We start from the raw sequence: 25,131 nt of genomic DNA on the forward strand, positions 1-25,131 counted from the left end.
ACCAGTACCTTTAACCTTTAATTGCCGTGCAGTACGATGTGTTCGGGCTGGATAAGCTGCCGATGCTGCCACCCTCTCAATGCCCTACAGAAATGTACTGAGACATGCCACTGACCCTGCATTTGCTTCCGAACCCTGGTTTCGGAAAAGCCATTATCAGTTATTCGTATTGTGTACTGAGTAATCGTACGGTTGCTGCTCGTAGTTCCGCTCACGACTCCCGCTACTGAGCACAACATACACACCACCATCGGCGACGAAACAACGACAAACGTACAAAATTGAATGAGAAAACAGTTTCGCTTGATTATGCTTCTATGATGCAAAAAGAAAAGATTAATCCGATGATGCAGATCCTCCGCTATTGGCTTGTTTTATTTTTCCATCGCCGTCAAAATCCGTCAGGATACCATCTACAGTACAGCCTTGAGCTTGAACTTGGTCAATACCAGGCGCGCAATCATGACGCTCGTCGTGCCCGTCACAAGAAACACGCCCGCGTACACCTTGATGCCCACCAGCCCCCCGGGCTTGTCGATGATGGCGCCCGCAATCGGCGTCGCGAGCAGGCCGCCCACCGACTGCGCCAGGCACGCGATGCCGTTGCGGTAGCCAATCTCGCGGATCGGCGACACCTGCGCAATCAGCGCGACGAGCAGCGCAATGTACGCCCCCGAGAACAGCCCAAACATGGCGGCAAACGCAATCGTCGTCGCGTTCTCGGTGCCCGGTATCCACATGGCCAGCACCAGCACGCCCGCAATGTAGCACGACGCGATGAAGGCGTTGAAGCGGCCGAAGCGGTCGGCGAGGATGCCCGAGCTCAGCCGGCCGATCAGGCTCGCGCCGTTGTAGATGCTCACCAGGTACTGCGCTAGCTGCTTGTCCATGCCGCCGTCGACGGCCGCCGTCGGCAGGTAGTTGATGGGCGTGTACAGGCCGAATGGGATGAGGAAGAGGCCGCCGAGGATGAAGATGAACGGCACCTCTTTAAAGGGCGCCTTCATCTGCGCGGCGGAAAAGCTCGTCTGCGGCGCGATCGAGGTGCGGCGGCGCACCGTGCAGATGCTCACGATGAGCAGCGCGCCGATGAGGAACGCACCCGTTCGCATCGCCCAGCCGTAGCTGACCCCGTCGATCAGCCGCGTTACCATGATGGGCAGCACCACGCCGCCGAGGCTGGAGCCCGTCGCGAGGAGGCCGAACGCGAGGCCGCGCCGCCGGTCAAACCACCCGCTTACGCAGGCAATCGCCGAGAGGAACACGGCGGCGACGCCAATGGCGCTGCACACGCCTTGTGAGAGGAGGAACTGGTAGTACTCGGTCGAGATGGACGCCATCATCAGGCCAAAGACGTGCAGGAAGGAGCCGGCGACGAGCAGCCGCTCGGGGCCGTACTTGTCGAACAGCACGCCGATGGGCGGGCCCATGAAGGACATGAAGAAGATTTGCAGCGCGGGGATCCATGAGATTTGGCTGGCCGAGTACTCCTTGAGCGGCCCCTCGGCGTAGTATTGCTGAAAGATGCCGACACCTGCACGCGCGCTGAGTTAGCTGTGATTTGGAACATGCGAGTATCGTAGAGAGAGGGGGGGGGGGGAGGGGGGGGGGAGAAAGAAAGAAGAAGACGTACTGTTGATCCAGCCGTAGCTGCAAAACGAAGCGCACCACGCGCCAAGGACAACCAGCCATGCCTGCATCCCGCCATCGGGCGCCGCCCCTCCCGAGTTGCCCTCGTCGACGGCCGTCGCATCGCTGCTGTCGTCGACCTGCTGCTGGCTCTCCTCGTCGGTGACGACCCTCGCGGACTTTTCGTTGGGCGGCACGGACACGGCGCCGTCGACGTTGACGAAGCTGTTGCTGATGGTCCGCTCGAGGTCGTTCATGACTCCACCGCCGCGGGCGTCGCCGCCGCCATTGTGCTTTTCTGGTGTAACGGCGGACATGGTCGGGGAATAAGACAATGTATCACCTGCTGCTGTCGCCTACGCAGATAGGTCCTGGGTTGACAAAGGAACGGACGGAGAGACGTTGATATGACTCCGCCAACAGCAGCCAAGGGAAAAAAAGAGGGAAGGATCAGGATAAGATTAAAAAGATGAGATCCATTTGGGCAGGATAACGAATTTGCCGGTTAAAATGCCGTCACCGGCGGGCAGGGAAAAAAAAATCCTTTTTCCCCAGTTGCCCAGTAGGGGACAATACCCGGTAATAATCCCCACATCGGTCGCCCCCGAACCATAACAGCGAGGGCTGACGGTGCGCCTTCCGGAGAACGTAACGTGGGCTAAGAGAACGCTTGGGGATCTGCAAGGAAAAGAAAAGGCCGAAAGAGCGAGGGCAAGAACGAAACCCAGATTTCCCAATCATAAGGCCGCTGTAAACCCGCGAGATCTGGCGGTCACCAGTCTTTCTGTGAACCGCTTCGGCCGATTTCACTACCTCCATCCTGAAGCGTCGAGACGCAAGCCCGGTTCCGGCCTCCGTAGGGCTATTCAGTTAGCTAGCAGTGGAACTCGGCCGGGCTGTGCACAAGCGGCTTTAGTTCCGCGGCGAATTAATTGAGCGTAGAGGCCAGAGACGTCTTGCTTCTGATTGCGGTTTTTCATAATACTCTTTACTGTCGGTCCTCCTATTCCATGATATCTGGCAAACCGATAGGACAAGCTGTTTATTGCATGGTTGCGTATTCGGCGAAATTTATCACAGCATCTATTCCTCTGTACATGCATGTATTCTCGGAAAAGTGGACGACAGACAAACAGCAGACATGCATTACCGCCCGCGCGCAGACTCTCAAGAAAGTTTTGCGTGGTCGAGCGCGGCGAGTCTCTCGGCAAGCAGCGGGTGCGAGTGATGATACGCAGAATACACCGAGTCCGCCGTCACGGTGCTCAGATTGTTGACGTTGAGCTTGACCAGCGCCGCGGCCAGCTCGGCTCGGAGTCCGAGCCCCCTTGCAAAGGCATCTGCCTCGTACTCGTAGCGGCGGGAGAAGACGTTGCTGAGAAGCTGGTGCGCCGAGGCCACCGGCGGCAGCGCCTGGCAGAAGAGCAGAAAGCCGACCACGGCCGGCCGCTCCCGCACCAGGCCAAACGCGGCGTAAAAGTGCGGGTTGGCGTAGACGAGAGAAAAGAGCCCAAAGCTGTAGACAAGGTCCAGCTGCGGAGCGTGGTCAGCATGCACAAAACCCAGGGATGACTGCGTTGAGCGTAGGTGTGTGCTTCATCTCTTACCTGTTGCAGTGCAAAGAGCCATGCGGTGTGGCCCAGTTTCCAGTGGCCGAGCTCGTGAGCGACAACGACCGTTACCTCTGCCGGGCTCATCTCCTGAATCAGCGTGTCAAAGACGACAATGTTCTTCTGCCAGGGAAATCCAAAGAAGAATGCATTCGAGTGCGTGCTGCGCGAGCTCCCGTCCGCGACATGGACCTTGCTGAGCGGAAACGCAAGCCTGTCCGCCAGGCCGATGATCCTGTCCTGGATGTCCTTGCCCTGCAGGGGCGACAGCTTGAAGAACAGCGGCAGGATGAACACGGGGTAAAAGGTGACGAGGAATACGCGAAGGCCCAGAGCCGCCAGGCCGAGGTACAGCGCGAGCATGCCGCCGCCGTCCGCGGCGATGCGGTTTACGTAGAGAAACCCGACGACCGCCACGATTAGAAAGGTGGATGAGATGAGAAATGTCTTGACCTGGTCGCCAAAGAATCCAGCGACAGACTGCTTGTTGAAGCCAAAGCGCTGTTCCAGGACAAAGGTGTTGTACAGCTGCGGAGGGATGCTCTCGGCCATGTTGGCAGCGAGGTAAAGGACGGCAAACACGGCAGACTGGCATGCCGAGCCTCCCCAGCTGGCCGGCGCCCATTGGACGAGTAGCCTACCGGACAGGTGCCACAGGCTTGCCAGGACGTCATGGCGGAGGTAGAGATAGCCGACGGCCGTGTACCAGAGGCCTCTGGCGAGGCCAAACCTGGCTTTGGCGAGGCCGTACCGCTCCGTCTGGGCAAACGTATCGGTGGAAATGCGCTTTTGCAGCGCAGAGGGCGGCGGCTGGGGCGTGCAGAGGGCGCGGCACTGGCGCAGCGTGATGAACGACTCAAAGAGGAACTTGCCGACGGAGAGCCCGACAATGACATTCTTCCACGGGAACGCTGGACTGGCGAAGAAGTCGGCGATTCGCTAGTGGTGGGCGTTTGTGTTAGCTACCCGGAGCAGCGTTTTGGACAGTAAAGGGGCCTACTCGAATAAAGTCCATGATTGGACAGAATGACAGAATGACAGATTAATCTTCGTAGTCGTGTTACTGGAGATGTTGTTTCATGAATAGACAAAGAAAAACACGCTGCGCAGCCGGCTTAAGAAGTAGCTCGTGTTGGCTCAGCACTGGAAGACGTGGCAGATGAACGACAGCATGAGCCGCGTAACGCTGCATAAAGTGACATACAGCATCGCTACCCACTCGCCGCCGACTTGGCCGGTTTATTTGGGCCTGTTGGGAAGACAAAGGGCGAAAGCCGCCCGCGTTCAAAGGGATCTTTTGTAAGTGGCGCTAGCCTGCAGATGAGGCTACGCAGCCGAGTCCTGCAAGGCGGCGTGTGCTTGCCCTTCATTGCCGCCCGTTGCTTGGCAGAGTCCGGAAGGATGGCCCAGATAGTGTTTCTATCATGTTCACGTCGGGCGTCTGGGCGAAAGGCGGGTGTTGGTTGCACCTTCGCAGGGGCACAGCACCAAAGCATCGTGGGCTGAGGTGGGCACGCAAACGGCCGTGGCCTGTAGAGCGGAGGTGCAATCGCAGAGTTCATCCAGTGTTCAGGGTTTGTTAATTTTCATTCATAGAATATCGGAAGCTACTCTGCTTCATGATAGAATGCCCCTTTCTAAAACAAAAAAAATACTGTAAAACGGGCGATCGCAACGTCAGAGGACACCTTTCTGACAGCCTCATCTAGGGTAGTGTGGTGGGGTGTTTGCCGGTGACACACTCACCGTAGCCGTCAGATCCGTTGCTGGCTTTCTGTTCGAAAAAAGGAGGGGAAAAACGCCGTTAAAGCACGTAAATACGTCTTGTCGTCTCTTTCCATTCGGTGTTTCGACAAGAACAATAATAGTAACAGCAATAGCAGCTGGAAGAAAATACCAACCGCCCGGCTTGAAGTTATCTGCAAGCCAAGCGGGACGCAGTCACAATGGTACACAAGCTCAACGTCGCGATTACACCACTCAACTATGCGGACATTGATGCCTGCGCTAGCATCTCGCGCGATTCATTCGCGGTAGATCCCCATACCATTGTCAAGCAACTGGGTCGCGATGGTTACGACATGTACGTCATGGCCCGCCGGGGATATCTCAGTAACCTGGAGCGCAAAAACATGGTCTTTGTCAAGGCCGTGGACATCGACACGGGCGTCATTGTCGGCTACGGAGGCTGGATCTTTCAAAGCGTCCAGCAGGACCTAGTTCCGTGGAATGGACCGGCGGATGCAAGACCGGAAGAGGAACAGGAAAAGGGCAATGTGCCAAAGGAGCCAGAGACGAAAGGAGAGCCCGACTCCATCGACCGCCTACACGCGATGGAGGGCGAGGACATGCAGTATTTCCTGCACAAGCTTATCCCGGCCAACGATCCGTGCATGATCGTCATGGGCGTCGGTGTCGCGCCGGCGCATCAGTCACGCGGTGTCGGCAGCGCGCTCCTACAGCACGGCAACGCCATTGCCGACCGTCTGGGGCTTCCCATCTGGGTCCATTCCTCGCACCAGGCGGTTGAAGCGTACGGCAAGGGCGGGTTCGAGCCGGTGCGCACTCTGGATGTCGACCTGGACGAGTATGCGCCGCGGCCGCCCCGCGACGACGAGCCGGTCATGGGCGAGAGGGGCAGCGGCAAATGGGGGCACTATGTGATCAAGTATATGAGGCGGGAGCCTAGGAAGTAGGTAGGGCCGTTTCGGAACTGGCCCATAGACAAAAGGGAATTCAAAAGATTGCCTGTCGCTTTGCAGCCGGTTTGTACTCGCAAACAAGCGGCAACGGGAATGCGCAGCGTTTGTGATGGCTTCGTGCTACGTATCATGATAGAATATTGCAACTTGGTGCGTCACTAGACAAAGTTGCAAAAATGTCTCGACCATCGATTATAAAATATGGCTGCGGGCGTAGCTCGATGACGAAGCGTACAAACAAACGCAGTGCACCGATCATTGTCATGTCAATGTCAATCGAAAGCTGCATGGCAACAGAGGACGGACCAGCCAGGGCCGGACAGTCACCTGACCAACGGCAAAAGAAACGAGGCCTGGGATATGACGGCGCCCTTCAGTGGCTCCTCAGTGGCGGCCACGAGCCACAGCGAGCCACAGCCCACAAATGCCGCTAGCACCTTTTCGTCCAGCGCTGTCCTGTCGATGCGCACACATTCACCACCGCCGACCTGACCAGTTGCCAGCCAGCCAGCTTGCCAGCTCTGGGCCGACCCTCTTCTCTCCCAACACGTCGTCCTCACACACGAGTCGCACCTGATCGCCACCTTTCGCCATCAACACCCACGCTCGCCCGCTCTACGAGCAACAACATCTCCTACGAATCCCCCTACAACATCCGCCCTCTTCTCTTCAACCTCATCACTTCCCTTCGACCTCGACGCAATCTCGCTACACCCCACTACCGCAACGACTAGCCTCCCTTTCCTCTCCTCCACCCGTCGATTGCACACAGTATATCGAGACCGAAATCGCACTCCAGCTCTTGGCCCATCCGCAATCACCACTCTGCATCCAACGCCATCTCCTCCCATCGAAACAGCTAGCTGCCGCCAATCGCGCGCCCTCCCACCGTCGAATTGACCGCGGCGTGCCTCAGGTAGCCAACAACCACCAACGCTGCGTCATTGCACGCGCTTCCTCGAACAGGCGGCAGAAATCAACCACCATATCCTCCTACCAGATGGGCATCGCGCGGCCCACGCCCGGATATGGTTCTTCGATATTCAGCAGAGTTTCTGCTGCACCTACGCAACTCTCCATTATGTACTAAACCAGACGGTCTTCCTCCTATCGAGGAGTGGATGGGGTGAGTTTCAGCCGCCACCGACACCCGTTTGCAAGTCAGCATCGTCGCTAACAATTTGTCCTTTCTTCCCTCCTCTAGCGCACCTGCAGAACAGCAGACCCGAACGCAAAGTAAGATCCTCAATGACCGGCACGGCAATGGCTTCCCTGTCGAGCAATCCAACCATCGGTCAGGAGCTGAGCGCCATATGTCCCGCAACAGCGCGAGTTGGTCTACCCCATGCTATCGGGATATTTGTCTTCAGAGCGGTCTAACATAACTTGTCTAGATCCAGAAGAAATTGTTTTTGCGCCACCGCGAATCAACTTTTCATCCTCCCGGACCAAGCTCCTCGACGGCGACAAGGCCGCCAAGGAACTAGAACAGGGCCGCTTTGGTATTCGCAGTTCCGAAAATGACCGTACACGTGACAGCCGAGCCAACCCGCTCCGTCGGCGCGGCGACAGCGACTTTGATGGTGAAGGTTGGAGCACAGTAAAGCCGCGCAAGAGCTTCGGCGCCGATGGTGCGGAACGCTTTTCTGGCAAAATGGGCGGCAACTACCGCGACGAGGTCAGATCGAGCGATCGCGACGGTAACAGAGACCGCCAAAGCAAGACGGCCGATGCTTTTGGTCGTGACAAGGACAGAGACGCCGATGGCCGCACTCGCAATGGCCTAACCAGGAAAATGGAACCCTGGAATAAATCGGAAGCCACCGCCGACGGCGCCGCGCCTGAACGACGCGATCGCGATCGAACAAGGAGCTGGAGAGATCGTGACCAAGAAGCCTCCGCTGACAACCGAGGTGGCGATAGACGCTGGGGCAGAGACCGTGATCAGCGAGCAGAGCGTGAGCCTGAATGGTTCGATGAGCCTGCCCAAGACCAGCGCGATGTCCACACTCAGCAGGATTTCCAAAAGTGGATGGAACAAATGAAGGCCGCTAAGAACGCCCAAGAGAACCAAACCACGGAGGAATCTGAAGCTGAGAAGCCCGCCAAGTCTGCGCCCGCCATTGAGCAGGGCCCAGACAAATTCTTTATGGCTTTTGGTGGCGGGACTGCCATCGACAACACGCCTCAGGCTGAACAGGCAGACGGAGCCAGCAAGCCAAGAGCCGCTGGTAAATCGTCTCGTTTCACATCATTCTTTGGTGGTGGTGGTCAGGAGGAACCTCGCCAACGCACGGAATCGTCTACACCAGCGACTGCAGCGCCGTCAGTGCCTCCTGGCTTTGCCCATCTCTTTGGCGGAATGGCTGGTGGAATGGCCGGCGCTGGTGGCCGTGGCGGATCTACTGGTCCCGAAGATGAAAAGCAAGCCTTTGCGCAATTGCTTGCCAAGTTGCAGAAACAGACTGTCAGTGCCACGCCACCTGGCCTTTCGTTATTTGCGCCCCCGCAACAGAATCCCGGCGACGGCAGCAAGAAGAGCGCTGTGACATCGCCGGAACCTTATCAGCAGTACGGAAATGAGCGCAGAGAAGGGCCTTCTGTCAGACCCCAGCAACAGGAGATCCACGCCCCGCGTCCCCAACAGCAAACTGCCGGTCCCGATCAGCTGCTCCAGGACCTCGTCGGGCAACACCAGCGAGCTTCTAGTCAAAGCTCGTCGCAGCGTGACCCTACGATGGCCAAGAACAACAGCAACGCCGAATTTTTGATGAACCTCATGCGCGCAGGCCCTCCCAACACGCAGCGTGCCGAACAGCTGCACAATATGATGGCTCATGGAGGACCCTTGCAACAGAAGCCATCGTCCATGTCCCCTATGAACGAACGGGACGCCCACGCCCATCAGCAGCAGGGCCGTCCAGGCCCGCCACCAGGATTCCCTGCCCACGATGACGCGTTCCGCTCGCCAGACCCAGAATCGCGACCCAACCCGACGCAGATTCTCCAGCGACCCCCGCCTCCCCCGGGCCTGGACCACATGCCGCCCAACTGGATGCATGGCCCTCTGCCGCCCGGCGTCGGCCCTCCCCCTGGCCAACGCGGTGCCGGCGGACCGATGATGGCTCCGCCTGGACTTCCCGGTGGCCATCCCAGCCGCAACATGCCCATGCCACACATGTTCCCGCCCAACTTCCCCCCCGGCGCCATGCCGCCGCCTCCGCCGCCCGAGATGCGCGGCAGCATGCACATGCCTCCGCCGGGCTTCTTCAACGGACCCCCTCCTCCTCATGGCTTTGGCCTGCCGCCGGGCATGCCAGGCTTCAACGGCCCGCCGCCTCCGGATCTCCGTGCGTTTGGCAGCCCCCCTTTTGACGGGCGAGGCATGGCCCCTCCGTCGTCTGCCGAAGCTGGTCGCAACGGTGGCAACTACGGCCGTCAATAAGGCATGCACTGACAGACCTTCACCCTTTGCGACAGCAGCAGGATACAAGGGATATCTTGCTACGGCCGGGAAAGAACATGTTGACATGAAATCAACGAAGGGATAGTTTGTACGGCATTGCGAGGACTACGGATGTATTTTATTTGTCACAGGCTTTCTACTTGCCTAGGAAAGTAAGGAAATGGGAATTGGACGTGGCGATGCTGAGCTGAGCAGGGGTTTTTCTTTGACGCCACTACATATATGTCCTGTTGACTCCTTCCCCATTCTCCGCTTGAGGCCCAAGCACTCGCAGAGCGAGGACGAGATAGAAGGCAGGTCTTTGTGTATTGTGGTGGCGCGTCACCAACATATGGTATGGTAGAATCTGTATATCCTGCCACTTATAGGAAGAAAAAACCCCAATGAAACAGCTGCAGAGTAATGACCATGATTGCTACAATGTGGCATGCGTGGAGTGTGGAGTGTCATCAATGTGCGATTAAAATACTCGTATGTACGGTCGATTTTAGCCAGGCACGTGAAAAATCAATCAACTCAATTAGCGAGGCAGGGAGACTCAAAAAGTCTTTCAATTAGCATGGCTTCTTTCCCTAGCCCTCTTTGGTAAGCCGTTTCCAACTGCGACCAAAATGTTTCCACCTCATTGATCCATCCCTCGTCACGCACGCTTCTTTCGCGCGGATGGCGACCACGTAAACGCCGTCTTGGGCCGTGCCGTGGCGGGCTTCTTGATGGCCTCCTCCGAGGAGCAGCGTTTGAGACCACGCACAGCAACGGCGGCTGCCGCCGTCGCAGCGGCTCTCGACGCTGCTGCCGCCGCCGCGTCCTCTGGTAAAACGGGCGGCGGAACGGAAACCTCCCTCAGCCGGAGAGAGCCCTACTTTTTCATGCCCAGAAAGTTTCTCCGCTTCTTCTCCTTGTGCAGCTTGCCGTCTGCCGGGGGTGGCAGTGAGGGCGGCGCCTCGGGCAGTCCTCCGCCGTTGCTTGGTGGCACGGGTGGGTGGTTCAGGCTCATGTTGCCCATGGCCTGGGTCGGCGGCACAGGTGCCTTGGCAGGAACGTTGCCCTGTCCGGGCCGGCTCGGGAGCCCGCCCTGTGGTGGTGGTGCGCGGCCGCCACGACCCTGTTGCGGTGGTACAGGACCGGGCGGTTGTGCGCCGCGAGGAGGTGCTGGACGGTCGAGCAGGTGTGCTGGTGCACCGCGAGGCTTTGGCCTGTCCAGTGGTAGGTCGAGCTGGCGCTTGTCGCGGCTCAGATCGCCAACTTGGCGAATAAAGAATTGTGGCGTCAGCATGTGTGATGTTGCAAGGATGATGTCGCGGCTGTTTTGCTTGCCCACATCGTAGCAAACACGGCTTTCGCTATATGTCGCACCGCCCGCCATGAACACAATGACGCGCTGCTTATTCTCCGGTTGCCGACGTCCCGCAGCGGCCCAGTTCGGTCGTCCTGCTCGGAGAGAAGTACCTTGCGCTGCCAGCAATTCCTCATTAGGGTCTAATGGCGGCTTCACATACGGAAACAACCCCTGATCTAAAGTTCCTTTTACGAGATTCTCAAGTAGAGGTTTTAGTGCGGGGTCAAAACGGTCCAAGAAAGCCTCCTCCTTAGGCTGGGCTGCCTTTGGATCTTTTGGGAACAAGGCGGCGTAGGGTCGTCGCTGCTCTTTGAGCTGGTGATTGACTGAACCGCCTAGTAGCTCCAGGTTGCTAATGATTTCGCCGTCCTGGACAGGAAGCCCAGCATGGGTCAGAAGCTTCTTGACGTCTTCCATAATGACGCCTCCGCGGAAGAGAATATACATAATAATCAAACGCAGTCTGTCCATGGGTCGTATCGCTTCTTCATCGAGTAGTCTGACAACGGATTCCAATAAATTTTTCGGTTTGCGGAAATCTTCGTCGATGCCTGTGGCGAGGGTTTGCTCCACCGTGGCAAGTTGGTCAAGCTTATTGTGCTGGAAAATGTTCATACACTCTTGAGCCATGGTAAGGTGCAGTGAGTAAGCTTCCTTGACCTCTTGAAACTGTGGTAGGCCAGCCAGCATGTCGCGGATCGTGTTCAGATTTGTAGTATCGGCGTCTTCGTTGGTAAAGTGCGGGTTTTCTTTCAGGAACTTTTGAAAGTCGCCCATAAGCTTATCAATCGTGTCCTTCATGTGACGATGGCGATTGTCGACCCAGACTTTGTCCTTTTCGGAGAGTTCCATGTCCTTTTCTGCGGCCTGTGGCGTGTTGGCATTGATGACTGTCTGGTATGTGACTTTGTCGCCCTCCTTGATAGGCAGCAGATCGTGCGCCATGGCTTGGTAGGAAAACTCGTGCAATAAGGGAGCCATCAAGTCCATGGAGCGATCAGTAACAAGCAAGACACCTTGGGGTCGGTTCGTTTGGGGTGGGAAATCTTTGTTATATTGTGCGTAGCCATCAAGTTCCTCTTGCACAAAGCGCGCCAGGTGGCCACACAGGACACTCGCCTCGTGGATAGCGTTGCGCGGTTGATAGAATCGGACTTTGGCGTATTCTCCCAACGTAATGCATACTCCCGCAATCTACTTCTTGGTCAGCTTTCAAAACAGGTAATCGGGACAAGTAGCCATCTTTGCTCCACCATACCTTTTGGGCCAGACTTTGCATGTGCTTGGGGACAAGGTTGTTGCACGCAGGGTGGTAGAGCATGGGGAAGCTCCATGGGTCACGGAAGATGACGAGATGCGACTCGCGAGGGTAAAAGTCACTGAAGAGCGTCTTGGAGCTGGCTCGAAGCTGGCGCACGGCGGGAAAGTCGTCAATGCGCCGTCGCAGGCCCGGCTCGAGCAGGTTAGTCCAGACGAGATAGGCCCTGCGGTACCGTCGGACCTCAAAGTCGGCGAGGAGGCAGTCGACAATGTAGGCATCGGGGGTCAGGATGTAGACGGCATCCATCTCGGGGTTCGGTTCGCGCCGTTCCTCGATGCGCTCGATTGCTGTGTGCCAAACGGCGGCGGTTAGCTGGTGGCGGTGGGGGTTGGGACTAGCTTGGGAGGAAACGAACTGGCAATGTTGTTGTTGAGGATGTCATCTTCCTTGATGCAATTGTCGATGATCTTCTTGGAGTGCTCGTCAACGATGAGACATTTCCACTGGGCAACTGTCGTTAGCTAGATGGTCATGGCTGGGAGCTGTCGGGACAAGCCGTACGTCGCCGTGGGTGATGCTGCGGATCTCGTTGAGGATAACTAGGAGAACAAGTCAGCCTGCGCATTCACAGACGAGTCTGGGGACGAATTGAGAATACCGTCGTGCTGCTCTTGAATGACCGAGAGTCCCATGCTGTCGTCGGTCGGGGAGCTGCTCTCCCGCGAAGCTCTGGAGTGGGCGGCTGCGGTGTCGCTGGGGGTGATGTCACAGACAAGCAGCCGAGAAGCAGGCGAAGCGCCAGATCAGCAGCAAAACGGCAGCTAGATTCAGACGCGGCGCTAGTCAGGGTCCAGCCTGATGTTCTGTGGCGGCTTGAAATAAAATGGACGAGAGGATGGAAAAGACGGGCGCGCTGGGACAGGCCGAGGCGATTTGCGGTGCGGGTATGCAAGATCCAAAAACAGGAGCTCTCAGGTTGTCCAGTCCAAGGAAGGAGGTTTGGCGGGGTTACAGCCCACTGTACTCCGTGCCTACCTTACCTAGGTACCTACTAATAGGTGGTTATACAGCGTCATGCCGGGATGGCACAGTGAGTGGGCGGGGTGGGTGGATGAGGCGCTAAATAGTCTCCAGCACCAGCCACATGAAAGCTTAAAAGCGGCAGTTTGCTCAAAAATGATGTCAGATTAAAATCGAAATTAAAATTGAAATTAAAATCAAAATCAGTCGCGGATTTCTGCAAGTGTTGCTGACGGGCCGCGGCAGGCATTTGGTAATTGTCAGCGTCTGCAATGCGCCGAGGGCCAAAAGGCTCCCCGTACGAGCACCAGCGCTAACCAGAAAGCCGGGTTATGAATGAGATCACCATCAAGATCCGGAGCCTAACGTTGTGCGCCCCGCGGCACAGCAATCAAGCCCGGGTCAGCGCATTCTGCAGAAGAAAGAAATTCAAGAGAAGAACAAGAAAAACAAGAAAAAACAAGAAAAACAAATGGACGACAAGTGAGCCGACATCGTTCACTTTGCTTATGCACACATATCCCATTCCTCATCTGAAACGCTTGTATCAACCATTCATGCTCCTCGTCTCCTTACGTCACGCCCGACCAGCCAACTCACTCCATCTGCCGCTCTACCTGATACCCAATCCATGCTCGAGCACTGCCCTTCTTCACTCCCATTCCTTGCCGTCCCCCTTCAGAAACCGATCCAAGTCTTGCCGTCCGTAAATCTCCGCCTGGAACCGCGCCGCCTTGTCCCTCTCCTCCTTGGCCCTCGCCTTGCGCTCCTTGGCCGTGAGCTGGCGTCTCGCCTCCTTGGCCGCCGCCTCCGCCTTCTTCTCCTCCTCTGTCCGCTCCGGCAGCGTCGCGCCGACGCCCAGCACGTCCTCCTTGGGCGTCACCCTGATCGGGTACCGCGTGCCCTCGCCGCCCGCGCGCCCCAGCCCGACGCGCGCGTCCGGGTCCCAGCCCTGCGACGCCAGCGCGCGGAGGCCCATGCGCGAGCGGTCCAGCGCCGAGGGCGGGTGCGAGTGCTCCAGGCTGACCTGGTGCGCGAGAGACGCCTCGTGGGCCTCTACCGTCGTGGTGATGGCGAGCGAGCAGATGGGACACACGGAGGCCGGTTGTTGAGGGCTGGGATGGCCCGAGGTGGACTCGGCGCGGCCACCATTCTCTGCGTCGGTGTTGGCGGTGTCTGCACGGCTGGGCGTGGAGCTGTTGCTGCTGCCCAGGACGATGCTGGCGTACAGGTCGCCGACGACGGAGCTGGTCCGTCTCGTCGACGGAAGCGCAGAAATGTAGTCGTCGGGGTCCTGCGCCCTGACAAACTCGACCTTTTTGCGCTTCAGCCCAGCGCCAAATGCGCGCTTGTGATGGAGTGGAATTTCGTCGTGCTCTTCATGGTCGCTTTCTTCGCTGGACCGCGATCGCCGCATTGCCAAAGGCCATCTGCTCGTCGCGACAGTTGATGTTGGTTCTAAAAAAGGCCGTCTAAAATGATCTGATGGTCATGAAAAGTGGTGGGGCAGTCCTTTGAACTAGACTCTAGGCAACTCTCAGCCGCCACACGTCAGAGCTGTCCAAATATCAGCCGCATTAAAATGTTATCGTAGTTATTCGGTAATGTTACTTTGTAGTCGCAGTTGATACTTTTGACTGGTATTTGATATTGGACACAAGCTATGTGGGTGGCTTCTTTGGTAACTCATCTGCTGCTCGTAAGCGCTCTTGTACTTTCTTCACCCTCTTCGAATCCATCTTTTCCCGCCACGTACAAACATCTGCAAATTCGCATGTCCGACACTTGAACGCCTCTTCTATCTTCACACCCGAAGCTCTCCGTTCTCCGCGCCACCACGGCATGTACACGCCTAGGTACTCGTCCAGCACAGTGCGAGACACCGGAAAGTCGTGGTGCCCAATCTCACGCCCGTCGTCTCTGTATATATACTGCACACGAAGCATGCTGCCCATCGATTCGGCCCCTTCGGAAAAAGCCAAGCTGACCTCATGTTCGACAAGAGGCAGCAGCTCCCGTAAGCTCCTGTACTGCAGCGCGCCGGCTGTTTCGGTCATGGCCGAGCTGGTCGGCTCTACGTCCTCTTCGACAGTCTGCCAAGAGCTGGACGGGGTCTCGTCAAACATCTCATCATGGAGACTTGCCATTTGCGCTATAAAGGCATCGGAGAATGGCTCGTCTGGGTCGAGGTCGTACCGGCGGAATACCTTGTAAAAGTCGAGTCGTCTGGCGGCGAGGTCTGAAAGAAAGCGGTGGTAGAGTAGCAATTGTATCTTGGCTGGCCGCAGCGCCAAGTTCGAAACCTTGTTCAGAGAGCCCCTCGTCTTCACATCAGCAAGATAGACCTTAGGCCCTTTTCCCTTCTTCTTTGTAGGTGTCGATGAGGCAAAATAATCCGTCAACTTAGACTGCTGTCGCTGCTGATCCTCTGCCTCTTGGCTGAGTTCAAACTCGAACTCTGGATTCGGGTTCTCGTGACTGAGACTGTCAATCACGCCGTTGACAAGATTACCGTCCAACATGCCCCAAATTTCCAACTCTCTCGTCAGGCCAGTCTCTCGCAGCGTGCGTAAGCCTTGGATCAGGTTCCACAGCTTGAGGCCAAATCCATCTTCGCGGCTGAGAACTTCCACCTCCACAGTCGTGTGCACCTCGTCTTCTAGCTTTTGGTGCAGCTTGGACCCTTGTCGCATGGCCGCTGTGCGGGTCCGTCGTCCGCCGGGGAGCCTCGAGAGGGTATACCAGTACTGCAATTCGCACCAGGCTCCCGACGTCAGGTCTGAGACTGTAAGCGGCCGTCGAGGAAATGATCGGAATTTCTGCAGCGGAGAGCGGCGGTCTTCAAACTCGTCCTCGAAATCTTCGCTGACCGGCCCCGGCCGGGCTGTCAACTCTGCTGCTGTCGTCTGTTCAAGATCCTCCAAAGCACGTTTTACTGGTCGCTTCAGAGTCAGTCAGTTTTCCACGGGCACTTGAAGGGCGCAGGAATACAATGGAAAGATGGGCATACAAGTCGGAGAGCTAATCTGGCCGCCGGCCGAGAGAAGCAACGCCGTTGCGGCTGCGCCAGCCTCGTCAGCCGCACCGCTCTCTTCAGCACTATTCGAAGCGAAGCCATTTTCTTTCTGTGCATCTGGCCCAAAATCAGATCGGGCAGGCAGCGCATCAATGGCGCCAGCGACCGAGTCCTTGGCCTCTGCGTCTGTAGCCAGCTGTATCAACAGCTGCTCTTCATCGGCTGAGAAATCAAATTGGAATTCGCCGTCATCCGCTGCCATTCTCTGAGAATAGCACGCATGATTTGATGTTGCAGGTGGAAAGTCGTGAATGGCGAGGTAGACGTTAGCGCGTAAAGTGGCGTGCTACAGGCGACAGGCGTCTTTTGCCCCCACGAATTGCACGCGACATTACGTGTAACCAGGCAGCGACGAACAATGAGCATCCTAGGCTACGAGGCTACTCTTTTCAAATAAGCCGAAGAAAAAAATCAATGTCTACTTATCTAATAATATCGGATCAGAAGCGGGCTAGTTTATTTTCCCTTTCCAGGAATGTGAGGAAAGAAAGGTCGAGCTGTAAGTGTCTCCTCCACCGGAGCAGCACCAAGACAAAGCATCACGGCCCCGGAGGTACGCAGTCTCTCAAATCACCTGGCTGCAGCCCAAAAAACGCAAGATCTCTCGCCCGCACCTCTTCGACGAGCCTTCCTCGATCCTGCGGCGTCAGCATCCTCCACAGCGGAATCTCGAACCGCTCTGGGTAGAAGCCCGCGTACTCCCAATCAATGATGGCCCGGATTGCGAACGTGTCCGGGTCGACAAAGATGTTGTGCGCCGAGAGGTCATTGTGGCAGAGCACAAAGTTATCCACGTCGTCCTGCGTGGTGGTGATCCGCGGCCACCGGCGGTCGTCGCGGCAAAAGATGCGGAGTGGAGGAACGACCGGCAAGCTCACCGCCACACTGCCGATGACATCCCGACGTATGGCGCGCAGCTGCGGCAAGATGTCCCTCTGAATCTGCTCGTCGACGGCCTTGCGCGCCGCGGCCGTCTTCTCCGCCGGCAGGTCCTGCAGCGGCCGCGCGTGGACGATGCGCTCCGTCGCGAGGTGCATCAGGCCGTCGGCCATGTACAGCCAGTGCCGCGGCACGGGGATGGTCGTGTTGGCGGCCACGAACCGCAGGGTGGCATACTCGTTCAGCAGCCGCTCCTTGGGCCAAAAGGGCCGCACCACGCTTCCGTTCTCCCGGACGATGAGCTTTTGCTCCTCCAGCTCGCTCTTGATAAAGTAGTCGCCGCGCAGGACATAGCGGCGCTCCCACGTGCACGCGTCTAGCTCAATGTCGCTGCTGGCAATGTCCTCGAGCGTCTGCTGCAGTGTACCGCCGGTGACTGGCATCTCGCATGCGGGGATACGTCGCGGGCGTAGGTTTGCATGCTTGAAGGAGGAAAATACCCTGGTGAGGACGTACAGTAAACTGGTATTGTAGATTTCAAGGTCGCGCATGTGAGCAACTGCGTATCAAGGTTGCACGGGTCTGGTGGCATCGTGCAACATTGGGCGACAACAGGTAGCACTAAGCATATGTAGTGAGATGCCCTTTTAGCTCTGTTTTCTGATCCCAGCAGCAGAGCCCTATATACCCTAGATAGAGCACCATACCAATGTCCCAAGCGCTTGTATGCTCTTCCGCAATGTGGACTTCAATCTGCGGAGCGGCTAATGATGAGTTTCTAGCGAATGCTAGCATTCGTACTCAGCAAATCTGTGCCTAATACATAATGGGGGCTGCGTATACCTATGCATATCCTTTTGGGTCTTGCTTCTCGAAGCTTGGTCTTCATTCATCAAAGTTGCAGCAGACGCTCGGCGAGAAGAAGGAGCGGAAACACCTGCCTTCGCAGGTGGAAGACGATGTATACTTGTGGCGATAGCACTGGCATATTCTTTCCATGCTGTAAAAGAAAACACATCATTCATAAATATTTAATCTAAGTCGCAGCTTTTACGCATCTAAATTCTTCCCCCTTTAGTCCAAGGTCACCTTGACATAAGGAACATCGACATCCTCCTCATTCTCGTCCTCCACTAAGGCCTCTACAATCAGCTCCTTCATGTGCGCGGGCACAGGCTTCTTGGTCACCTGCTGAATCGCCTCGCTAATCTTGAGCGGAAGACGCGCCTTGGCAGTCGGCATCCAGGCTCCAAACAAGAAGCTGACGCTGTGGCTGAGCGAAAGGACCGTCAAGCCCTTTGCCTTGAAAAAGTCCACTAGCTCCTGGATCGTAATGTCACCAACTTCGTAACGGTCCCAAATCTTGTCCAGCACGACCTTGCCGTCAGGTCCAGTGTACTCGAGCTTGGGGCTGGCGATGGGCTCGGAGAAGCCGAAGAAGGGCAGCGCCAGGTTGATGAATCCATTCTTGAACTGCTCAATGTCGTCCTTGCCGTCAATGACCTTGTACAGCTCAAGAACAACAAGACCGGTAACAAGAGCGGTGGTGGTGGCAATGGCAGGGATAATCTTGCCGGCAATGAACTTGGTCTTGTGTCGGTCGGCAGCATCGATCTTGTAATTTTCAGCACGCAAATTGCTGCATGCAGTGATGAAGTCAATGTGGTGATTTGAGTCATCATCCTTCTCAAAGTCAACAGGCTGCAGCTTGAAGCCTGCCAGGCTACTTGGAGATGGCAGTGACGCCGTCAGACTCTGGAGCTCATCCTCGTCCGTGGGAACGTCCTTGTTCGGGTCAGGCTCCTTGTCGTCGGCCTGGATCTTAACACTGGAATCAGGGCTAAAATCAGGTACAATGACATTATCGAGCTCGCGCAGGTAGATGGACTTGTCATTGCCAGGGGAGTTGATGTTGTAGTTGAAGGCGTGGAGGTTGGCGGCGGAAACAATGAAGCCAAAGTGTGTGGGGTTGTTGGGGTCAAACTTGAGGGCGTCAGGGGCGCGCTTGGCACCAGACCAGAAAGGCATGCCGGAAGATGTGGTGGAATCCTTGGGGAAGTTATAGAGGAGCTGCTGGATCTTGTTGGCGAACTCGACCTCAAACAGATTTCTGGCCCACGCAATGCAGTCCTCAAAGGTTCTGGGGCGATCTGCCGTCAGGTAGTCGCGGATAGTCTCGAGGACCTCCTTCTGGTTGCCGCCCTGCTGGAGTGTGGTGGTCAAAAAGTCTGGCTGAGTCAAGTACAGGTTGACAGTTTGAGGGGCGTTCACGAAGCAGCGCTCAAACATGTGTTCCTTGGCCCAGGCAATTGTGTGCTCAATACGGTTAGGGAAGCTGCGAATTGTGCACATAGGAAATTCCTTCTCAGGAGGATCCTGCGAAGAAGAGTATGACTCAGTCATGTTGGGCAAGATAACTTGAGTGTTACCCTTGGTGCCCAGAGTACCACTCTCGAGCAGCGGTTTGCGGTAGAAGATGCAGCGTCTGTCAACGTAGGTTCTGGCTTCAACATTGTCGAGGGCATTGGTGACGCCATCAAGGCCGTTCCAGAATTCGGCGTTGAAGACATCTTCGGTCTCGGCACCGACACGGTCACGGAAGGTCGTGATGTGGCCCTCGAGATCCGGGTTCATGCGCTGGACTGCCCTAGCCGCGCAGTCACTCTTCATGTGACCAACATCGGCAGCTCTGAAGAGGAACTGACGGTTCAGATTGCTCTTTTCAATCGAGTCATTGTCAGTGACAAAGATCTTGCCGTTGGGGCCCGACCCCAGTCCCATCATGGCCCAGTTCTTGAGCATTTCACAGCCAATGGCGCCAGCGCCAACAAGGAACTGCCTCAAGTTCGCAATCTTATCCTGGTACTCCTTGCCAAAGACGGCGATTTGGCCATCATACCGGCTGCCAATAGGCTTGCAAGTTTCGACAGTACGCTTGGTAGATGTGGGGAGAGACTCTAAAGAGTCAAAGTACATCCACTGTTGGATGGGATGGAACTTGCCAGATACGGCCTTGAGAATTTCCTGGGCGGCAACACCGCCAAAGAAGGCAGCCATGGGGCAGAGATCTCCGAGGGCCTGGTAACTTAGTTCTTTGAGGAGCTTCTCATCGACTTCAATCTCTAGCTTTTCTTCTTCGGCAAACTGCTTGGCGGCGCCAATAACAACAGCAGCATCGCCATCGTCCATGGGGTTGGGAAGTCGGCCCCTGGCGACCTGGAAGGCATGCAGGGCCTGGAATCCAAGATGCAGCTGCTGGGGGCGGTCAAACTTGGCATAGTCGGAGATGAGAAATTCGGGTTCCCTGACGGATTCGGTGTAGCTCTTGAAGTCAAGGATCTTGGGCATCTTGACCTGCTGGTAGATACCACCACGCTTGTATTGGCCCAGGCCAGAGACGTCACCAATGGAGAAGGTATATGGCCCAGTGACAGTCACCTTTTTGGGGTCGCAGCCGTTAAGACCTTCCATTCCCTCAACCTCGGAGAAGGTAACATAGTCACCGTCCTCAAGGCCGTGCCGGGTCTCGTCCAGAGCGGATACGAGGCCCTCCTCATCGATGCCTTCGATGATACCGTGAGTTGGAGTCTCGCCGGTCGGGTCGACGACGGTGAATTTCTTTCCGAAATCACAGAAGAGCGATCCAAACAGACCAAAAGTATCAGCGACGACGATATAGATGCCCTTGGAGTGACAGTAGTCGGCAATGAGCTTTTGTGACTGGATCGGAACGCCGGTGAGGACAACGACTTGGTATTTGTCGAACTGGGACAGGTTGTCGTCGAGGCTGTCGGGGTTAGATACAGTGTACATCTACATGTTAATTTGGACTTACCTGGGCGACTCGTGAATGCTGACTGGAGTGTAGGCGTTCAGCTCAGCTACTCTAGGGGCTGTGACTTGGTCTCTGGGCTTGCCAACATCGGCGGGGGTGAGAAAGAACTGAGAGGAGAGATCGGGCATGGCAACGGGGGCAGGATCGTAGACGGTCAGGCTCTTGACGCCAGCAAGAGCAACATTCTTGGCGATCTCGACACCCAGGCCTCTGAGTCCAACGACGAGGATGTTGGAAGCACCCATGCGCTTCATGGCCTCATGGCCGAGCACATAGAGTTGACGACTGTATAGAGACTCGTCGATTTCGGCAGCGGGTGCATCGACTTGCATTTTGGAGGTGGAGTCGGTGATGCCCTACGTGTATGGTTAGCTTTCGCCACTCAGACAGTGGCGAAGAGCGGTGCAGCGACCGGTCGAATCGCCCACGTAGGAGAATGAATGCTACTCACCGACATGCTTCTTTTTATATCTGGTTGAGCTGCTCCGTCGGAGAGCTTTCGCTTGCCCAGTGCAGCTGAGCCGGGCAGCTGGGAAGAAATCTTGAAGGTTGATGAGCTAGCACCCGGGTCGAGCTCTACCCCGCCAAAGGATGCTGCGGAAACGAGAAGGTTGCTGCTGGAGGGTCGGGGGGATTGGGCGCTCTGCGAACACTTGATGGCGTTTATTGAAAATATGGGCGCAAGTTTGAGTTGGTCAGAAGAAAATTATGGTGAATGCAAAGCTCGCGGTCGATGTCTGGAGCTGGGTTCACTGGATGATGCATGCTTAGCTAAACGTCGAGGCGGCTGGCAGGGTGAGGTGAGGGGCAGTGCCAGGCAACCGGTGGGGCGGCAACGCGGGTGTAGAAGGACATGGAAAGACGGCGCTACAGACGAAACGGACATGACAGGTTGTAGAAAGCGATAAAAGTGGCATTCCTCGACGGTTTAGAGTATCGAGATTTTACTGTTTTCCCATTTGTATCTGTAAAGCTACTAAAACGTTTTTGTTAGAAGGCATGGTGGCGCATTTTGCGCGCTGCTCCATTTCCGGCACCCTTGGCGAATAGCGATTCTCGGATTGTCTATCGGACGTTCTTGAGCTCAACGTCGCTGCAACGGCTGGTTAGCTTTTACCAGTGTCATCAATCGGCTGCGCTGGAGCTTACAAGATCAGGTCGGCGCCGGCGGGGATGTGACCGGGGAAGCCTCTGCAGAGGTAGATTAGTATCGCATACTACGGCCGTGTTACAGGCAGCGAGGCATCGCATAGAGCTTACCGAGCACCGTATCCAAATTCGCTGGGCATAGAATTAGCATTGGACGCATTGTTGTCTTGCAGTGGAAGCAACATACCTGCTGATGTCAAGGGTCGACTTCTCGCCGACCTTCATCTGGGTAACACCCTCGTCCCAGCCTAGAAGCCGTGTTAGCGATTAGCGCGCAGGTGGTCGACAGCTATGTATTCACCTCGGATAACCTGGCCAACACCAATCTTGACCTCAAAGTCGCCGCGACCGACAGAGGAGTCGAACCTATGGGGGGGCAATGTGGTTAGAAGGGTCGGACGCGGGGTTTTCGAAGCTCGTACTTGTTGCCCTTGTTGTCGGGCTTGCTGGTGTCCTTCAACCAGCCAGTGTACTCGATGACGACGGTCTGGCCCTGCTTGGGCTGAACACCGGAGCCCTCCTTGATAAGAGTCTTGGTAACACCCATTTTGACGGATTGGAGATGAGGGAAAAAAAAAGGAAATATTGAGAATGCAAGAGTTGAGCCGACAATGAGAAACGGCGGCGATGGCAGGGTTTAAAAGTGAGAGCCAAATAATAGCTTTCTCAGATGGCGGGACAGGATGGCGGGGCAGAGGGGTACCCGAGTACCTGACAGCCTACCAAAAGACGCAGCCAACGGTACGTACCTGGTACGTGCCCATGTACCGCCGAGAAGGGTGGAGCCCCTGTCGTCATTAAGCCTATGAAGAGCGGACGCCAAGCGGGGAGCTGCGTGCAGTACGAGAGGCTACAAGGTATCTACGTGTGCCGAGTAGTGGTGTAGCAGGAAATCTCGCAGCTTCAGCGACTGCCTTCCATTTGCGCGAAAGCAAGACGAGACGGCAAGGGAGTGTGGGAGGGCGGCGTGATTGGATCTTGGGCTGTGCTGCATGGAATTTTGTGGTTCTGCTGCCAAAAAAAAAATACAATGGCGCAATGCCCTGGCAACTCGTGGATGCTCTGCATGACGGCGCGCTGCAGCCCCGTTTCCTGCAGCGCAGCAAGTACCCGGCCAGCACCGCCAGGTACCTCGCATGTATCTTCTTTGTACCACCTGGCGCCGGCTGGCTGGCTGCCACAATTGCAGGCTACCTCGGGCAATGGTGAGCGAAATGCGGGCGTGTTGAGAGGAGTTCTTTTTTTTTTTTCTTTTTTCCTTTTTTCCGCATGTTTGTCTCTGCCAATCCCAGCCTGTGCGCGTGCTCAAATGCCGGCAGCAGCTGTGGTCTCCAGTGATGGGCACTACCCTGCACCAGTAGCCGGAGATGCAGCAACCAGGCTTCGAGGCCACGACAAGCTGAGGCAATTAAATACACGAGCGTGATTTATTTACCAGTAGACGAGCCGTTTTCGTTTCAGCACACAAAATTCTGACTGTGAATCGTGGGGTATGATATGACGCAGCCTTGCATAGATGCGCTCCGCAGCAAAGGAGCGGGGCCTGTGCTTCAAGTCCAGGCGACCTAATTCAAAACGACAGTGTTGATGGATGCGAAACGAAACATGCGTGAATGCATTCAACGACTCGATAAATTCGTTGACTGTAGCAAAATGGCTTGTGAGTAACTACCATACCATACGGGAGAATTCCAATAGATGAGGAACACTGAGGCTTCGTCTGCTTACATAGCTTGATTGTCCACTGTCGCATTCTAGCACGGCATCTATAGAACGACAAAACTAAATTCAGGATAGTAGAAAGAACAGGAATCACAGCGAGTAGGGAGCACAAGATCAAAGAAAATACAAACAGAAAAAATGAGGAGACAGTAACTCTGTTCGCGAGCAAGCCAAAGGCGAACTGAATGTCGACGAGATGCACAAAAAAAAAAAAAGGATGAAGACCCGGTGCAACAGTGAATAGAAGAGCCACGCAACAAAACAAAGGGTGAGGAGCTGCAGCCTGGTCGTCACGACGACTCGTAGTCAGATATCGCCAGCTGCCCGCTCTTGCCAGTGTCACGCACCTCACATTCACCTCACATCACCAAAGAATGAGCTACATATTCTGCTTCTCGTGGGCATCGGCGTCTGTTTCTTACGCTTCTTGGAATCATCATCTGTGCTGATTTTATACCTTTAGCTATACGAAGCTCCACACGTCTGCCACCTTGAACTCTTTTAAAGACTCCAACGTTCAATTATCCTTATTTCGCCATCTACGCGCACCACCATGCCAACCACGGCCGCCGAATCGATGGAGATGCGGGAATCCATCAAAACGCGGCTGCGGAACATCCACGGACTCTACTTTTTCGACAAAACGCCAATAACTGGCCGCAACAAGCGCGACAATGATATCATCGACGCCTTGCATTCTGAAACCGCATCCGGTCCGGTCGCAGCAGAGAATAGCCTGACACATCTTATGCTCGCAAGCAACTTCTTGTGGGATTTGCTCATAACAGAGGGGCCAGATTCATTCTGGAGAAGCGTTGGCAAAGCAAAGGGAGGCACGCTGCCACCCAGAATCACCAGAGACCTTGTTCTTGCGTTTGTCCGGGCCAGAGACCGCTTTCTCCGCTGCTTCCACAAAGCCTCACATGATGTCGACAGCATGCTAGTAGCATACACACAACACTTACTTGAAAAGTTCCAGGCGCTGGGAACCATGATGATACTCGGGTCACCCGTCGACTGGTGCCTTTCTGCTTGGGAGATCCAGGCAGCGGAAGAACTGATCCCGCGAGGGCCGGTCAAACAACTTTCGCGAAACAAATTCGAACTGTCCCCCTCCGCCAAGAACCTGCTGGTGCCAGCCAGATGCATAAGCCCGATCGGAAAGTTCAAGCCTAATTTAATGGGGCTGGCGGAGGAGATTATACGGCAGCCGCCTTGGCAGAGAGAGCTTAAGCCGCAGTAGGACCAGGCAGACAGTCTCGAACCCAATAAAGAAGCGGCTGCATCTCCCAATACATCTCCCAGCAAGAAGAGAAAAGCCATCGAAAGCCCAGAGATGGGAATCAAGAACGAGGACGGTAGATGGCGCCACGTCACGCCAATGTCACTGAACGAAGACGAGCTTGGCGGGCCATCACCCGAGAAAGCCAAAATGCCTCAAAC

The 25,131-nt window shown here is 55.9% G+C and overlaps 9 protein-coding genes across 10 annotated transcripts; 3 read left to right on the forward strand and 6 right to left on the reverse strand.

Moving 5' to 3' along the window:
• Positions 1-413: 413 nt before the first annotated feature.
• LMH87_009907 (uncharacterized protein) lies at positions 414-1,946 on the reverse strand (the record flags this gene model as incomplete). The annotated part of the gene is made up of 2 exons (XM_056196984.1): positions 414-1,534; positions 1,634-1,946. The coding sequence occupies 2 exons, from the start codon at positions 1,944-1,946 to the stop codon at positions 414-416; spliced, it is 1,434 nt and encodes a 477-aa protein (XP_056054078.1).
• An 850-nt stretch (positions 1,947-2,796) lies between these two features.
• LMH87_009908 (uncharacterized protein) lies at positions 2,797-4,254 on the reverse strand (the record flags this gene model as incomplete). The annotated part of the gene is made up of 3 exons (XM_056196985.1): positions 2,797-3,162; positions 3,237-4,178; positions 4,240-4,254. 3 exons carry the CDS (start codon positions 4,252-4,254, stop codon positions 2,797-2,799), a joined length of 1,323 nt encoding a protein of 440 aa, XP_056054079.1.
• A 931-nt stretch (positions 4,255-5,185) lies between these two features.
• Positions 5,186-5,935, forward strand: LMH87_009909 (uncharacterized protein; the record flags this gene model as incomplete). The annotated part of the gene is made up of 1 exon (XM_056196986.1): positions 5,186-5,935. The coding sequence occupies one exon, from the start codon at positions 5,186-5,188 to the stop codon at positions 5,933-5,935; it is 750 nt and encodes a 249-aa protein (XP_056054080.1).
• Positions 5,936-6,969: 1,034 nt separating this feature from the next.
• Positions 6,970-9,386, forward strand: LMH87_009910 (uncharacterized protein; the record flags this gene model as incomplete). 2 transcript variants are annotated; one of them, XM_056196987.1, is made up of 3 exons in its annotated part: positions 6,970-7,067; positions 7,146-7,273; positions 7,336-9,386. In XM_056196987.1, 3 exons carry the CDS (start codon positions 6,970-6,972, stop codon positions 9,384-9,386), a joined length of 2,277 nt encoding a protein of 758 aa, XP_056054081.1. The 2 variants fall into 2 exon arrangements, with proteins under 2 accessions (XP_056054081.1, XP_056054082.1); XM_056196988.1 differs by having other exon boundaries at positions 7,146-7,177.
• An 880-nt stretch (positions 9,387-10,266) lies between these two features.
• On the reverse strand, positions 10,267-12,699 carry LMH87_009911 (uncharacterized protein; the record flags this gene model as incomplete). Its single annotated transcript, XM_056196989.1, has 5 exons — positions 10,267-11,940; positions 12,005-12,354; positions 12,423-12,510; positions 12,569-12,606; positions 12,666-12,699. 5 exons carry the CDS (start codon positions 12,697-12,699, stop codon positions 10,267-10,269), a joined length of 2,184 nt encoding a protein of 727 aa, XP_056054083.1.
• A 980-nt stretch (positions 12,700-13,679) lies between these two features.
• LMH87_009912 (uncharacterized protein) lies at positions 13,680-17,875 on the reverse strand (the record flags this gene model as incomplete). The annotated part of the gene is made up of 2 exons (XM_056196990.1): positions 13,680-14,457; positions 17,826-17,875. The coding sequence occupies 2 exons, from the start codon at positions 17,873-17,875 to the stop codon at positions 13,680-13,682; spliced, it is 828 nt and encodes a 275-aa protein (XP_056054084.1).
• A 181-nt stretch (positions 17,876-18,056) lies between these two features.
• On the reverse strand, positions 18,057-21,274 carry LMH87_009913 (uncharacterized protein; the record flags this gene model as incomplete). The annotated part of the gene is made up of 3 exons (XM_056196992.1): positions 18,057-20,769; positions 20,818-21,173; positions 21,269-21,274. 3 exons carry the CDS (start codon positions 21,272-21,274, stop codon positions 18,057-18,059), a joined length of 3,075 nt encoding a protein of 1,024 aa, XP_056054085.1.
• A 608-nt stretch (positions 21,275-21,882) lies between these two features.
• Positions 21,883-22,513, reverse strand: LMH87_009914 (uncharacterized protein; the record flags this gene model as incomplete). Its single annotated transcript, XM_056196993.1, has 6 exons — positions 21,883-21,910; positions 21,967-22,008; positions 22,078-22,098; positions 22,154-22,214; positions 22,268-22,332; positions 22,389-22,513. The coding sequence occupies 6 exons, from the start codon at positions 22,511-22,513 to the stop codon at positions 21,883-21,885; spliced, it is 342 nt and encodes a 113-aa protein (XP_056054086.1).
• A 1,728-nt stretch (positions 22,514-24,241) lies between these two features.
• LMH87_009915 (uncharacterized protein) lies at positions 24,242-24,931 on the forward strand (the record flags this gene model as incomplete). The annotated part of the gene is made up of 1 exon (XM_056196994.1): positions 24,242-24,931. One exon carries the CDS (start codon positions 24,242-24,244, stop codon positions 24,929-24,931), a length of 690 nt encoding a protein of 229 aa, XP_056054087.1.
• Between the last annotated feature and the right edge of the window lie 200 nt (positions 24,932-25,131).

Source organism: Akanthomyces muscarius, chromosome 5, assembly GCF_028009165.1.
Source record: "Akanthomyces muscarius strain Ve6 chromosome 5, whole genome shotgun sequence".
NCBI classification, from domain to species: domain Eukaryota; kingdom Fungi; phylum Ascomycota; class Sordariomycetes; order Hypocreales; family Cordycipitaceae; genus Akanthomyces; species Akanthomyces muscarius.